Here is a 17616-nt window from a genome sequence, read left to right as displayed (position 1 = left end):
ATGACCGAAATAGCCTCATTAGGTTTTTAAAAGATCTTAGAATTTGAGTCTTGTTGGTGATCCTTGGCGCATTTTGGAGGTATTTTTCGATGGTTTTCTGGTCTATTGTCAAATCCAGTGAGAAAGAAGAAAGGTGAATAACTTTTTTTTTATTATTAATAAATAATTTTTAAATTAATATTTAGTTAATTATCAAAGTTTTAGATATTAACTTTTAAAAAATCTCATATTCATTAATTCACACTACAATAAAATCATTAAATAATAATAATTTTAGAAAAAAAAATAATTAACCACTATTGATTATATTATTTAATATCTTTTAACGATATAGGAAACTTGAGGTTAGATTTTATTTGAACCAAATCTTTACAATAATTATACATGATAATTAAATTACATAAGTTTAGTGAATGTTATTGTAAAGTAGCTTATGAATAATTTCTTGGGAGAATGACAGAAAGAGTAACAAAGAGAGCATACAGGAAGAGTAAGAGAGCAGTGGAATTGACTATGAGTGCCTCTTGGCTGCGAAAAAGGTGTAAAAACTGGAAATATTGAAGCAAACCAGTCTCAGCTGTGCAAACTGCAAGAAGAAATATGGCCATGCCCAAAAACCTGTGCCATGGCAAAAGGGAAGCTCTAGTGGACATTTCTGCACCAGGGAAGAAATAAGAGAAGAACCCCATGATATACTGAAAAGAAAAAAATTATCATAAGAAAATTATCACAACAAAATTGCAATGATCTTTCCATAAAACCGGCCCATGAGGTTGAAGTTGGCACCCGATAGGGGGTGGTACGATAGGCCCAACACAAACAAGAATAGGCTCGACCTGGCTCTGATACCATGTTACAAAGTGGACTTTAAGCCTAACTCAACTCCATAAAACCAGCTCATGATGTTGAAGTTTGCATCCACTTATATACAATGAAAGGCTCTAATCTAGTCGATGTGGGATCTCCAACAAGACTACCAAAATTATTGGTTTCTAAATTAGTTTCTATTACTGATAAATAGTTTTTAAATTGGTATCTAATTAGCTACCAAGGTTTTAACTACCAATTATTTATATTATAAATTTGGTAGCAAAAATCTTGGTAGCTAATTAAATACAACTATTTATCAATAGAAACAAATTTTGAAACCAAAATTTGTTATAATTTTTAAAATAGTATCTAATTTAATTGATATAACAACTAATTATTTTTTGTCTCTAAAATTTATTTATATTTAATAATTTTTTTTTAGTGGAATGTAGGTACCTGTAAACCAAATAGACATATTGCTGACATGCCTAACCAAGAGTGTAATGTATACATATCTGGAAGACCAGCATCTTTCTTTGATTTGAAAACTGCAATGATCCCTAAAACTCCAGCCACCAGAGCTACCAGATGCAATAGGAGATGAACCACTTTCATTGACCTCCTTTTTTGAAGCACAGACTTGTATATCATGATAGCTGTTGCAAGTAATATTGTTGTGTAAGTTACAACACAAAATGAATACACTTGAACAACCATCAAAATTTGAGACTCTAAATGTTGTTCTCATAGCATTATTCTTCTTCAAATTTAGTATTAAAGTTGCAAAGAGGAAATGTTGTTTTTTTCCCGAAACTAGGTCAATTTTTGTCTCTTATGAAGATGAAATTACTTTATGAATAATGATATATTGACAACTTCAATTTTTTATACAATCACGTTACAATTTTCAATACTATTATATAAAAAAAATCATACTATTTAATTACAAATTTATCCTTTATTATATATATTTATTTTTGAACCTATCACATCAAAAGTTGTATACAACTGTCAAACTATCATTTTCTTCATTTTATAAAATATTATTAGGTTGAAGAAGTCATGCCAAAATATTACGATTTCATTATAGATTATGCAATCATTTTGACCTAAAATCGCGTCATCTTGATACGATTTCACTTTGACTTGACAAAAATCATGTCATATTGGCACAACTCTTTCACATGAAGTCGTGTCATGCTGACACAACTTCCGCAACTTCATACTATTTAAAAAAAAAACGATTCATTTTGATAATAAAAGATAAAAATTAACTCAATCTCGTACAAATTCCCGAAAAATAAAAATAATGAAAATTTAGCATGCATAGAAATTTGCTTACCTTCTCCACCAACTAGAATGAACCCAATTACCATTAGAAGTGGATGGAGCTGCATATACAAAAGCAAATAACATGTTATAACAGCCAAATATCACACAAGAACACAGTGAATTACATGGTTAATGAAGAACTGACATTGAAAATCTTGATTGGGTTGGAAGAGGTGAAGAAGGCAACACCTTCTCGGAAGTGTAGCAACCAAAGTAACACAAGGGTTGTTATTGCTATGAACAACAAATGAGCAACTATGGTAATTGAAGCTGCTCGAACTTGAAACCCACGACCCATTTTTCTTCAATTTTTCAAATATTTGAATGCAAATGGATCTAAGAGACTAATATTTAGGGCATCCCTTCAATGGGTATGTATAAATAAGTAAAGTGAAAGTGATGAAAGAATCAAAGTGTGAGCATATATTTGCATGAAGATGGTAACAAAAACGAATATGGGAAACGGTTTGGCCGGCAACACAAATGGGACCTTAATCTTATTTGGTTGTAATTCTAGCAATGAAAGCTATATTTGTTTATAATTTTGGAAATTTAATATTCATTAAATTAGATGTTAAGAGATATAGGAATTTGCCTAATTTTCTATTTTTATTTATGTGCAATAAAAAAAATTAAAAATAAAATAAAAGAAATATATATATATATATATATATATATATATATATAAACAATGGGGTGCACCAAGGCATTTAGGATGTGACAGCTAAAAAGTTGGCCCAAAAACAATGCACAAACAATTCAAAAAGACAAAACTATATGGACTGTTTCATCCTCCACTTCCATATATTTTCTTGACAAATGCTTCCTACACCCAATCATTTTTAACCACCCAACATATTTTTTTAATTTCCAAAAATGTCCTTAATTCCGGAAATAAAAATCTAGAATTGAAAATAATATATTCTGGAAAAATAAATCTGATTATAGAGTTTTGGAAATAAAAATCCGAAAAAAAATTAAAATTTTATTTTGGAAAATATATCCAGAATTGAAAAATAATACATTCTAGAAAAAAAAATCCAGAAAAGAAATTATTGTGTTTCGGAATGAAAATCCGGAAAAAAAATAGAAAACCCATTCTGGATAAAAAAATCCATAATATAAAATTTTGTTCCGGAAAAAAAAATCAGAACACATATTTCAGAAAATTTTTTTAAGGACAGTTTCGTCTTTTCCGCTGGAATCGGTGCCGTGATACGGTGCAGGAAGCAATTGCCTATTTTTTTCGACCCATTTATATTTCAAAAACATCATTTTTTTTTAATATTTTGGATTATATAATTTGGATTTTTCTTTCTAGATTTGCAATTAGTTTCTGAATTCGTTTGTGATTAACTTTCGAATTTTATAATCTAGAAGTCTTTTCTATACATGATATTAACTTCCGAATTATGTAATCCATAAGTCTTTTTTCATATGCGTGATTAATTTATGGATTACATAATCTTGAAGTCTTTTCTGAATATGAGATCAGCTTTTGGATTATACAATCTGAAAATCTTCTTTTAAATGTGTGATTGACTTTCGGATTACATAATTCAAAAGTATTTTCTGGATATGAGATTAATTTTCGGATTATGTAATCTAGAATATATCTGGATTACATAATCCACAGGCTTATTTTAAATCCAAAAAAGACTTCCAAATTTTATAAATCTAAATAACACTTCTTTATTCGAAAACATCTTCCAAATTGTATATAAAAGTGACACAAAAGGATAAAAATGTATATTTACCTTGAGGTGTATGGAGATGCCGGAAGAAGTAATAAACGATAAGCTATTTTGCCAAATTTTCCATCATTGGACATTTTGTCAATTTTAAAATTGGTTTTGACCCAGTCTAAGAAGTATAACTAATAAAATTATGAGTCTGTTTGTTTAAAATGAAAAAACGAAATAAATAAAAAGGATGGCTAATATCAAGTACAATTTTTGTTTCACTGCAAATATAAAATTACTTTTGTAAATGGTGCTTATATATTTTTTTTAAAATGATACAAGTACTTCTGTTTTAAAAAATAATATTAAGTATTTTTAAATCTAGGTTCATTAAAGTGAGAAAATCTTTGGAAGTGGATATAACAAAAAATAAATAAAAACTTCTGATTGAACATGTGTATATAAACTTCTCCACTCAATTTTACTCTTCACACTTTTACACTTTTTTTTATCACACTTTTTGTTATCTTATATATTTCTAAACAAATAACTTTATTCTAAATAACCTTTCTATAAGCAACACACTAACTTCAACATCTGAACAAGTTTTATATCAATTAGTAATTTATTTTTAAATATTTCTTTTAACTATAGGAATCGTATAACGACTTTAGAAACTGTTATGATATCTAGAACATAGAAGTAACTTTCATTGATTGATAATAATACTTTATTTATTTATATATATATATATATATATATATATCCTTAAGCAAAAGAATGAATAGGAATAAAAGTTTTCACATCATAGAATGAAAAACAATGTTGATTAAAAAAATTTGAATGAATTATTTTATAACATGAGACTCTTAGACTTATTAGAACACAATTAAAAATACTCAAAACATATAAAAAAAAATCTATCTAAAATCATGTGTTGGAGATCCCACATTGACTGAAAATATTTCATTGTATATAAGTGAGTGTAAACCTTATTCCATAAACTGATTTTATGGGGTTGAATTAGACTTAAATTCAACTTCGTAATACCATGTTTAGTAATATCTGAAGATGAACTAAGAAAAAACAACAATGTCAAAACACCAATTAGCCTTTGCTGAAGTAGCAAGTTCCATCTTCTCATTCTTTTCTTTGCTTTCATTGGCACAATTATTTCTCTTTAATAAATACAACTATTTAAAAAATAATAAACTTGGATTGGTGTTTATAAGAAAAGTAAGAATATATGCCTATAGTATGCAACACAAAATGAAGATGCTTGCTAAATTCCAAAGTTTCTTTGTTGAAAATTCCTAAACTAAGAACACAAGCAATGGTTCCTCTTCTTGGTCTTGGTTTTAATATTAATAAAAATGGAGGAAATTAGGGTATAAAGAGGCACACTATAGCAAGATGATAGTGTGAGAAGAAGATGATTTATTTGGCACACTTGTTTGGCATCATAGCCTTCGTTCTCTTACTCATTTGGTTGCTGCATTATCGTGAAGGAATTGAGTATGGTTCAAACAATGCATTGCGTGTCTTCAATGTAATATTGCTTCCTCTTCTTCTCATTTACCATTTTCAATATCATATATATCATTTAGGTTCAATTTTTTGGTAGGTCTTTCTAAATTTTAGTTTGATTCTTGAAAAAAAATCAATTGGATTCTTAAAATTGTGTTTATTTTATAATTAAATTTTCTATTACATGGTCGTTGTCAAGAAAAATTAACTACAAATACCTAATTAGAATTGCATTAAGAAAAGTATTATTTCAGAAAAATATTATTAAATAAAAATTAATTTTTAGAAACCAAAATAATTAGTTACTATTTAACTAAATTAGAGAATTTTATAAACTAATTTTTTTTTTGGTATTTAAAGTAGTTTCTATTATTAATAAAAATTTACAAAATAATTTCTAAATTAATATCTAACCAATATCTACCAATATTTTAGCTACTTACTACTTTATATCCTAAATAAGTCTCTATTAGTCTTTTAGAAATTAATTTAGAATCTAAAATATTAGTAGCTAAAACTGGATAGATAATTTAGATGTCAATTTAGAAATCATTTTATAAATTTTTATTAATGATAAAAACTACTTTAGATACGAATAATTTTTTAGTCTCTAAATTAGTATTTAATTAGTTAATATAGTGACTAATTATTTTTTGTCTCTAAATTTATTTTCTATTTAATGATTTTATTTTATAGTATTTTTGGAATATGTTGGAAATAAAATCGGACTGGTTATTAAAATTTTATATAAAAAATATTATTGGGTTAAAGTCCTCATGAAAGAATATTTGAGTTGAATTTATTAGGTTTAAAACCTTCAAAAACATGTTCTTATAACCTACCTTAAAATACATTCTAATGAAGTGTATTATAATAGTTTGTCTCTCATTCATCACATAATTAACAATAATTATGCAGGTTCACCCATTTTTTATGTACTCAGGCTTCATCTTCCCTGCTGGTGAAGGTATCTGCAAAATAACTTCAACATTTTTCCCCTTGATCATTAGTATTTGGTTTGATGTTGATGAGTTCATAAATTGAACACAGCTATGTTGGCATTTCGAAGCATACCAAGTGAGAGGAAAACAAGGAAGATTGTTCACATGGCACTGCATTTGGTTGCCCTAGTTCTTGGCATCATTGGTTTAAGTGCTGTTTTCAAGTTCCATGATATGCGTCACTATCCCAACCTTTTTAGCCTCCATTCATGGATTGGCATTGCCACCTTCTGCTTGTTTGGATTGCAGTGGGTTTTTGGATTGGTTGTGTTCATGCTTCAAACAGCATCAGTGTCAACAAGAGAAAAGGTGCTACCATGGCACAAAGTTTGTGGAAGAGCACTGTTGTTCATGGCAGTGTGTGCTGCTGAAACAGGGTTGATGGAGAAGAGCAGTTTCTTAAGTTCCTTAGGAATGTTGAAGCCTCATCAAAGACAATCCAATTTGATCAACTTCACTGGTCTTGCCATTCTCTTCTTTGGAGTTTTTGTTAACTTTTCTGTTGGATCCTAAGATACTTTTCATCAAATATAAATTGTATTCATCCACTCTTGTTTTATCTTTCTTAATTGTTTTTTTACTTATGTAATAAACTAAATTGTTTCATCAGGAAAATGAATGAAATATTTGTCTTAATTATTGTGAAAAAATCAGGTTTAAGATTATTTATATTTTGCGTGAAGAGAATGTGTGTCATGATAAGTTAGTTAATTTAAGATTTATTCATAAATAATCATTTCATTGGTATAATAGGTTTTCTATCTAGTCTGTTCTTATAATTATTTAGGAATATGTATAATTTACATATGTATCATTTTTGTTAATATATGGATTTTGGTTTAATCTCTCATATTTCTTTTTTTTGTATTTTTTTAATAATATTTGTTTTCATGTGATGACAGATGATTATTGTTACTTGAAATGTGTCATTCTAGTTGATATATCAAGTTAGATAGTGATGTCTAACATAACATGAAAGTTTTTTATATAAAAAATATGATTTATATTAATTTCACATTTTATTTTTTAAATCATTTTGTGTATTTACCATCTCCCACTACTTTACCATTACGTTTTTAATTTTTAAATATTTTATTACCCAAGGTTTTTTCTATACATCTTACCATCAAGTTTTTAATTTTCGCACATTTTATCACTTAAGTTTTTTATATTGCATTATTAAATTTTTCAACTTTTACATTTTACTATCATGTTTTTAATTATCTTATGCATAAGTTAAAAACATAAATTTAAAGAATTTACATGAATTATTTTTTTTACAAATGAGCTTATAAATGAATAAATTTTAGCTTATGAAAAAACTAATTTTAGTTTTTCTTCTTAAACTTATATAATGTTTATGGAAAAATTGGTTCAAACATATTGTTAACATCAAAGTGATGCTACTTTGTAGAAAGAAATGGTGATGAAATCATATTTTTTTTAAATATATGTGAAAAATTTGTTACAAAATTAATATATCATTTTAAAAGTTTGTGACTAAAGTGTCTATCGCTTAATGAATAGGTTTTCTCATTGTTATTTCTTGCTAAGTAAATTGTTACTTTCTTTCACTAAAATATACGCATCAGAAAGAGTTAAATTATAGTTTTAAATTAAGTATTTTCTTATTGTAATATTTTAATAAATTTATCAAATATTTTCTTAATTTAAAATAAAGTAATTTTCTAGAAACGATAAATATTGAATTAAAACTAAGGAAATTTTTTAATTTATTGGCACGACCACTAGTCTGTAGTTTTCAGTTGGGCTGGAAAATGTACTATTGGGCTTTAGTTGAGGCTTAGGATAACTGGGCTCTGGTTGAGGCTTAGGATAATTGGGCTCTGGCTAATGTACACATTGAAAAAGGCAAATTCTTCCTGCACCATATCAATTTAAACCTCCATCATATCAATTTTTTAAATTTTCAAAACTACCCTTATTCCAAATTAAAAAATCCAAAATAATAATTATAATTGAGAAATAAAAAAATATATGCTGAAAAAAAAATTCTGAACACAAAACTAAAAATACATTCTGGATAAAAAATTTCAAAATTTAAAAATATGTTCCAGAAATTGAAATCCAAAATATTTCAGATAAAAGTTTCGAAAATAATTTTTCCCATTTTTGTTATTTTCATCATTTAGGAAGGGTATTTTTGTCATTTTTCAATAGCTAATTGGGTACATGCTGGAATTGATATGGTGCAGGGAGAAATTGCCAATTGAAAAATGATTGGAGAAAAAATATATATAAAATAAGTAAAAATAAATATATAAGAGCAAATATTGTATGACATATAATTATTTTATATAAAAAATGAATAAAATATAATAATGTAAGAACATCTTTATGAACTTTTAGCGTATAAACAGAAAAAAAAACTAAAAGATAATTTAGTTTTCGCTTATAAAAAGATCGGCTAAATCACAATTTTTTGTCTTCCTACATTCTTTTTTCATGATTTAAAAAAAATACTGTTGAAGATCTCACATCAACTAGAAACGAGGACATTTCATTATATATAAGTGAGTGCAAATCTCATCACATGAGTCGGTTTTATAGGGTTGAGTTAGGCTTAAAATCCACTTTATAATAAGGTGAAATTTTACTTTTAAATAAAAAGAAATAGAATTAAATTTACAATGTAAGGTGGCATGTGGTGATCTCCACCATTAGTCCATACTCAAATAAAAACAAGAAATAAAAAAAGGTAAAAATATATTTTTTTCCATAACTATTGGGCTAGGCATAGCATAGAGCAGTGAATATGTTTGGTCATTTTTGGGAACCTGAAAAGTGGAAAGAAAATAACTTTTCAAAAGCTTTGGGAATGATCTCAAAGCAAAAGTTAGGGCATTAAATTGTGTTGATTAGGGCACTGGTCCATGGCATAATTATTTATGGCAGATAACAAAACCTAAAAATCTTGAAACAAAAATAAAACTATCATACACTTTTGAACACAAAGAAAAAGGGAAATGAGAATAGTGGAAAGAGAAGGACCACACTCACAATGTACCTTTCTATCATTCTTCTATTTTTCTTTTTTATCAATTATGTATTAATGTTAATTGTGAGACTAACCTCAAGATTAAAGGTGCTAGCTCACTCATTAGGTTAATCCTTGTTTAAAATGGTAATAACAAGATTTAGATCCCTAAAAGAGCAAAAAGGGAAAATATTAAGAAAAAAATTATTTGTTTAACATATTAAATAGAAACTAATTTTAGAAATCAAAATAATTAGTTATTATGTTAACTCAATTAGAAATCATAAATTATTAGTATCTAAACTAATTTCTATTATTAATAAAAATTTATAAAATAGTTTTTAAATTAGTATCTACTATTAGCTACTAAGGTTTTAGCTACTAACTAGTAATGTTTTGAATTAGTCATTTTAGAGATTAATTTAGAATCTAAAATAATGATAGTTAAAATTTTGGTAGCTAATTTAGATACCAATTTAAAAACCATTTTACAATATTTTATTAATAATAGAAACCATATTAGATATCAATAATTTTTTAGTCTCTAAATTAATATGTAATTTAGTTAATATAATGACTAATTATTTTTAATTTTTAAATTTGATTATTATTTACTAATTTTTTTAAGTGAAAAAAAAATGAAATTATCCTCCAATAATAAAAGGTAAATAATAATTGTAGTTTACAACTTGTTTACCTACATTTAAAATGATGAAAACAAATATTTCATTTAAAATAATTTATAGAAATACTCTCACTTTTTTCATTGATACTTTATTGGTGTCTATTATTAATGCAAATAATAATATAATAATGGAAAGTATATGATGTGCTTGTGGAATAATAAGTATAAGTAGTTGATGGAGACATTGGATTCAATAATATCTACTTTTTCCACCCCAATAATTTCACTTAGTTCTGTGTCATCATATTCTACATATAACCACAGTTTTATAAATACCACAAAAAAAATTATTTTGAATTACGAATATTCATAAATTTGGATCATGATTAGTTTTTGACAACAAAATTCATCAACCATTTCCTGTTCAGGTTTTTTTTGTTCAATTATTTACAATCCTTAAACATGATATCTTATATTTAAGGATCATGATGAATTCAATTTTACACATTAATAAACATAATTTTTTAACAAATATTTATTGGAATAAAAAAATTTATTAAGTAATTTGAAGGTATTTTATGGATTAAAGAAATGAACTGTGAAAAGAGAGATGAGGAACACAATTTTTTTTTATAGTGGTTGCTTCTTTCTAAATCTATATTCATTCTCAGTTTTATCAATGATTAATTGTTTAGCACTGTTTATAAAAAAATCACAAAGTTATATACACTACCAAAAACATTATGTAACACTTAATATAATGTAAAGTTTTTTTTTTAATATTTATCAAGAAACACAACTAAGTATCGAAATATACTACACCAACACATCAAACCAAATGAGAGAATGAATTATATAAATATCACTTGAAATGTAGAAGAAACTATAAAGCTTATTGATGTCATCGAATTTAATAACTTCTCCATGATAGTTTAAGAAATTGTTTCTAAAAGAAGAGAAAAATTTTAAATGTTTTTTTTAAAGTATGTATGGAAAAAAATGTTAGCTGTAAAAAGAGAGTTTGGATAAAACTAAAAAAAATTATATTGAAGATTTTCACAATTTATATGTTAGAAGAGTAAACTGAAGACAAAGGATATGAGAATAAATATCTCTGAATTTATACAAGTAGTACACTCATTATAGGTTTAACTAAAGAAGAAAAAAATCAATAATTAAATACTAGAATCATAACACATAATACAAAATAAAGGTTATTCACCTCCTCTATAAAGAGAAACAACTGATAATTAGAAAAAGACACCAAATTATTCTCCTCTATAAAGACAAACAACTGATAATTAGAAAAGACACCAAATTATTCTCCTCTATAAAGATAAACAACTGATAATTAGAAAAGACACTCAATTAATATTAGGATCTTTAGTTAGAAATTGGTTTAGATCGTCTAATGGTTTATAGAAAGTTCATAAAAACTTTCTAATTTCATCAATAAACAAAAGAAAAAATGTTGTGCAAGTAATAGAAGGAGACATTGAACACTTTATTTTTTATATTAATTCATTTTTACCTTAGTTAAGTTCAATTTTAATATGCAAATTGAAAAGTGTGTTATATTAAGCAAATAAACCATTTTTTTCTTAAATAAACATACAAAGTCTTTCTAAGTTATTTGGTAAACTTTTATTGACTTTAAGCACGAGTATACAATATCACAAAGCTTCTCGAATTTATAAAACAATAAAATGTTGTTTACAAAGTTTCAAACTCAAATGAATAAATATGAAATACAAACACTCTTGATCTAAGGTATAACTCCACATAAATGTTAAGGAATTTCATATTAAGCAATCTAGATTACAAGTCATCTAGAAGACGATATCTTTTAAGAATTAGAAGCTACAAAGAATTAAAGAATTATAAGGCATATTTGTTTGTTTGTTATGGATTCATTATCATTGTTCATATTTGTATGTGCATGGAGAACTTCTATATATCTATAGGTATCATAAAAGTATCTATTATCACTATAAAAAAATGTGTATGTGGTGGCGGTCATTTTCATATAACGTAGCGTTTATAACCACCACATTGTATGTGTGTGGCGGTACCGCATACCGCCACAGATCTGACCACCACAAAGTTTAATGTGGCGGTCAATTGAGAACCATTGTAGTAGACGTCATATAATACATTGGATACATTGGATGTTCAATGTACAATTGGAATCACCTATCGAAATCATAATCGTTTAACTCTTTATGCATCTATTACTTCTTTACAATTCATCTAGTCTTAGTTTGTTTGCCGATAGTTTAGTATTTTAAGGTTTTTTTTTAAGTCTTCTAGACTTAAGTCATCTAACAATTCTTTATAAGGTGTCTAGTCAACAGCTAACTATGTTTATTCTTGTTTTGAAACAACTTAAAGTGATTCACATTTAACAATAGATCAACTTCACATTGTTTATTATCATAAAAACTTAAGTGACTTATATAATCTTCTTTACAATTTGACTTGTAAAAGATAAGGAAAAAATTATGTTAAATCCTTTTCATATTTATCTTAACAGACTTAAATAGTTTTTTATTAAACTTTTAGTTATTTTGAATCATATATTATTTTACTTCATTTAAAATTATACTTCTATTATTTCATTTATTGTCGATCCTTTCTTTTTATTTTATATTTTTATTATTCAATTTACTTTTTTTTATGTTTTTACAATATAATTTATTTTCATTTTTATTAATTTATATTTATGTCATTTAATTGCTTTTTATTTTATATTTTTATTAAAAAAAGAATGTTTCTAGAATATAATTTATTTTTAATTATGTATTGATTCTTTTTATTAATTTATATTTATATCATTTAATTATTTTTAATTACATATTCATATTTATTAATTTATATTTAAGTTATTTAAAAGTCATTTAAGTTATTTTGAATTAAGTACTTGTTTTCTTTATTAGTTTATATTATTTAATTCATTTGAATTACTGTTGATTTTCTTTATAATTTATACTTATGTTATTTACTTTATTTCAGTTATACTATTCCTCTTTATTAATTTATAATTTATACTTATATTATTTAATTTATTTTCATTTATACTAGTCCTCTTTATTAGTTTATATTTAAACAAAACTAATTCATTCCAAGTTACACATTAATTTATATTTATGTTATTTAATGATCTTCTTTACTAAATTATACTTTTTCATTTAATTTAATTTTATTATGCTGATCATTTTATTACTTAATTATTCATTACTAACATATTATTTTTTTCTTTTCAATTAATTTATATTTATATTTTTATTATTTTATTTGTTTCCAGTAATATAATGGTATATTTCTTTATGTTCTTTTGTTTAAAATTATTCTTTGTAATATACTTTTGAGACATCTATTTATTTAAAGTTCTTATTTTAATTATTTATTATTTCTTTTTATTTTGTAATATTTTAAACATTCTCCTTTTATAATTAAAAACAAATATATATATATATATAAAATAATAATAATAATAATAATAATAATAATAACAATAAAAATAAATGAGAGACAATTCAATCCAAGGTTCCTTTATAATAAGTTGGGATCATGTTGACACCTGAGTGTCTATGTTTGGAAAGTCACTGTTTGATACTTAATTGTTATACTGACTAAAGTAGAGAGCCTTTTAGAGACTAAAGACTAAAACAGTTTTTTATTTTTAAATTAATTTTTATTACTGTTAAATATAGTTTTTAAATTGGTATCTAATTAGTTACCAAGATTTTTACTTAAAAAATAATTTAATCAATATGACAATTAATTATTTTTTATATTTAAAATTAATTTTTATTTAATAATTTTATTGTATAATTTAACTTTTATATACCCAACAACTAATTTAAGGAAAATGTGAGAGCATAAGAGCACATGAGCATGCATTGATGAGTGTTAAGAAATGAATGTGTTTGTGATTTAATTATGTTCATCTCACTAATTGCAATTCCTTTTCATACTTATATCAATCACCAAACACATATCAATCAATTACTACAAGATTCTTCAACTTAAATAAGGAATTTCAGACTATGAATTCTAAATATATACTATTACTTTATATATTTAGAGAACAAATATTCTTTTCGAGATAAATTTTTTATTTCAATATGTATAAATAAAATAGTGTTAATTTGTATCAAAAATAGTATTTTCAAATAAATACTAAAAACCCTATTCTACAATATAGTAGTTGCAATTTTTTTATAAATTTAACATTTTACAAAAATTTATATTTTAAGTTTAATTTAATCTCTTAAAATTAGTTTATAAAGTGACATTTTGATTTATTAGAAAATAAGAGTATGATAGAAATACATAATATATTGAACAAAATTTACTAAGATAAAATTTAATATCATTTTAGAAAATAAAATATATATTTAATTTAATCATATAAAATTAATTTATAAAATAATATTTATATTATATATATTATAAGAAAAACACTAAAATTAAATTTTATAGAAAAAAATAATTAATTACTATATTAATTAAATTAAATATTAATTTATATACTAAAAAAATTATTAGTATTTAAAGTAATTTATATTATTAATAAAATTTATAAACTAGTTTCTAAATTGATATCTAGTTTGCTATCAAGGTTTTAACTATCAAATTTAAAATTTAAATTAATTTGCAGTTAAAATCTTAGTAACTACTTAGATATCAATTTAAAAACTAGTTTATAAATTTTATTAATAATAAAAATTATTTTAAATATTAGTAATTTTTTATTTTTTAAAATATTATTTAATTTAGTTAATATAATAAATAATTTTTTGTTTTTAAAATTAATTTCATTTTTAAAATGCTTTGAATTTGTGGAGGGATTGCATGATAGTTGTGAATGGATGTATCTCATGCAGAATACCTAAAATCTTAAAATGGTCACATTTTGAGAACCTTTCTCGTAAATCTTCCTACAATTCTCTTACGTTTTCAATGTAGACAATACTTTGGTCTATTTGAGTATTCAACGTCTTCGTTATCCAAGATATCACCATCATGTTGCTTCTTTTCCAGAATTCATGTAAAGATGAACTAGATTGAGGTACGAGAATGCTTCCGTCAACAAACTTGTGCTTATTCTTCAAAAGAAATATGGTATACATAATGACCGTGAATGTTGGCAAAGGATTAGATCATCACAAACTTAAGCAGTGTCGTGCTAAATACTTTCGTAAGAAAGGAATGAGAAAGAGAAAACAGAGAAAAAGTAAAAGCAGAAAAATTGAATGTTTTTTATTATCCATTGTGTGCTTTATAATGGAAAAAGGAAAAAAAAAACACAAATTGCATATATTGTTTTTATGCAGAGCTACTCTATATTAAGAATTTAATAAAAAGGCGTGTGGGTAAGAAGAGGAATGTGTATTTAAATTGTTTTTAATTTCGATTCCTAAGCTATATGAGACTATATTTTGATTATACCGGAACATTATACATAACATATACTTTTGTTTTTTTAATGATTACTAAAATCTTTTTTGAATTACTTTTTATTCATAATTTAAATTTAAGAATTAAAGTATAGTTCTAATTAAAATAACAAAACCAGAGGTTAATTATTTCAAAATGATCTTTATCTAATATGTATGATAAATATCATAATATATGTTCACATGGCTTTAGCTTTAGGAGTACCAATTACCCACCAAAACATGTTAACGTGTGTAAACCACTAATTCATATGTTGATAAGACTTCCATGGACCCATTCAAATGTTTTATGTTTTTTAATCATAGTATTAATAATGTAGAATATCCATTAATTAATTTTATTGATGACTCTTAAAAGAATTGACTAATATTTCTAGTCAAATTTCTCTTTATTTTAATAAATATAAAACTTGATCTTCTCATATTATTTAAAAATATATTGAATGTACACATGCATTACAAAATCCACACATAATTAATCTCATAGTGAAATAAAGCAATGGCATTTTTTAACCTAAAGGGAAGCTTCTTTTTGAGAAAGTGCATACCTTAAATAATTTGGTACAAACTTGGTCTATTTGTCTTTATCTTGGACAGGGAAACCCCCTTTAGATTTGGTGTGGCATTTTACATATTAATATCCATAAAATGAATGATTTAACTTGGAATATAAGCAAAGAATAATATAGTTTAATAATAGAAGGTAAAGTGCATGGAGCATTTAATTAGTTGGAGTTATCTTATGAGTTTGATATGTCGGGAATAAATGATGTGAAGAGGTCCTACAAACACATGTACATCAAAGAGTGAAGAAAAGTATATTCAACATCATAAATGGAACCCACCACTCTTACAATATAATATAATGTGTAACAAAATTCACAGATTATTTATTATTTCTATAGATCTAAGTGAATTTGGTTTCACACTTTACATACATAAAATATTTGTTATATTAGGACTTAAGGTATCAGAGCCATTTTGAGCCTATTCTAACGAGTATTTGTGTTGGGCCTATTGTGTCATCCGTTATCGGGCCGCTATTGGATCACCCATAATATATAGTATTACGCATGAGTTGACAGTCTCGATGTGAGGGGGTGTGTTGGAGATCTCACATCGACTAGAGATTAGAGCCTTTCATAGTATATAAGTGGGTGCAAACCTCACCCCATGAACCGGTTTTATGGGGTTGAGTTAGGCTTAAAGTCCACTTTGTAATAGGGTTTAAGGTTTCGATACGTCAATATAATATTACATTGTTCAAAAGTTGAGATTAAGAATAGTTTATATACTCATCTCTCATTCAATCTAACGAGACGTCTTTTAAAGATAAAATTGTGATGGAACACCAATTACCATACATGCATTTGTTATACCATATAAATATTATATTATGATTAATTTTCATTTATTATAAATTTTATAAGTAATAAGGTTCTTAAAGTAAATATCTTATTTTTATTCAAACAATAAATTTTTTTTATTAACTTATAATTAATTAGTTTGAATTAAATTTACTTCTCAGGTTGTTACACTTGTCATTTCTAATCTTCTCCTTTATTTAACCTTTTTTCTTTCTTCTTATGTCGAAAATTTAATTGACTTTAAATAAATTTGAATCATTTAAAAAAAAATTACTTTATTCTTTTTCCGTAATTATAATTTATAGATTTGGATTAATAGGCTCACATACACAAATTACTATTTGTATTTATTAATTTTGTATATAATTAGTATTTTTTTATTGAATTACTCTAATTGTTAACTTACAAGTTGTAAATCGATATTAATCAAACTACACATGGTTTATTTTTAATTATATTTAATTTGATGAATAAACTTTAGCTTGAATACAACAATATATGAAATATTGAGTAAAAAATAATTGACAACAATTAAAAAATGTTCAACACACAAAAACTATAATTAAATATAACTTTTCTTTTCAGTGTTGGAACATGAGCATGAATTACTCCCTCAAACTAAATTATCATGGAAACAAAACTTTAAAAACTTAAAGGACTCTAACATTATTTCAGATAACAATTAGAGAACTCTCCTATATATTTCAAACATGAATGGTTCTTTCATTCGATTTTTTTTTTCTTTAACATCCGTAATTTTAGATAAAATCCCATAAAAATGAAAATTGATTGCAATCCATTTTGGTAAGAAC

The 17616-nt window shown here is 24.9% G+C and overlaps 2 protein-coding genes across 2 annotated transcripts; one reads left to right on the top strand and one right to left on the bottom strand.

Moving 5' to 3' along the window:
* Positions 1-417: 417 nt before the first annotated feature.
* On the bottom strand, positions 418-2479 carry LOC137808819 (putative ascorbate-specific transmembrane electron transporter 1). Its single transcript, XM_068610100.2, has 4 exons — positions 2288-2479; positions 2153-2201; positions 1267-1466; positions 418-695 (listed from the first exon to the last, which is right to left on the bottom strand). Exons 1-4 carry the CDS (start codon positions 2438-2440, stop codon positions 432-434), a joined length of 666 nt encoding a protein of 221 aa, XP_068466201.2. The 5' UTR covers positions 2441-2479; the 3' UTR covers positions 418-431.
* Positions 2480-5219: 2740 nt separating this feature from the next.
* Positions 5220-7012, top strand: LOC137806133 (putative transmembrane ascorbate ferrireductase 3). Its single transcript, XM_068606097.2, has 3 exons — positions 5220-5373; positions 6270-6318; positions 6402-7012. The coding sequence occupies exons 1-3, from the start codon at positions 5257-5259 to the stop codon at positions 6863-6865; spliced, it is 630 nt and encodes a 209-aa protein (XP_068462198.2). The 5' UTR covers positions 5220-5256; the 3' UTR covers positions 6866-7012.
* The last annotated feature ends 10604 nt before the right edge of the window (positions 7013-17616 follow it).

This window comes from Phaseolus vulgaris, chromosome 3 (genome assembly GCF_051622355.1).
Source record: "Phaseolus vulgaris cultivar YP4 chromosome 3, ASM5162235v1, whole genome shotgun sequence".
Classification (NCBI taxonomy): Eukaryota; Viridiplantae; Streptophyta; class Magnoliopsida; order Fabales; family Fabaceae; genus Phaseolus; species Phaseolus vulgaris.
This window is presented reverse-complemented; position numbering and strand designations above follow the sequence as displayed.

Bases quoted from the DNA above. Each gene is read 5' to 3' on its own strand.
- LOC137806133 (XM_068606097.2), top strand. From the start codon at position 5,257: ATGATTTATTTGGCACACTTGTTTGGCATCATAGCCTTCGTTCTCTTA. The intron at 5,374-6,269 runs GTAATATTGCTT...ATAATTATGCAG, and splicing joins ATGCATTGCGTGTCTTCAAT to GTTCACCCATTTTTTATGTA. The intron at 6,319-6,401 runs GTATCTGCAAAA...AATTGAACACAG, and splicing joins CATCTTCCCTGCTGGTGAAG to CTATGTTGGCATTTCGAAGC.
- LOC137808819 (XM_068610100.2), bottom strand. From the start codon at position 2,440: ATGGGTCGTGGGTTTCAAGTTCGAGCAGCTTCAATTACCATAGTTGCT. The intron at 2,202-2,287 runs GTCAGTTCTTCA...TTGTATATGCAG, and splicing joins ACCCAATCAAGATTTTCAAT to CTCCATCCACTTCTAATGGT. The intron at 696-1,266 runs GTACCTACATTC...TTTTCTTTTCAG, and splicing joins TATGTCTATTTGGTTTACAG to TATATCATGGGGTTCTTCTC.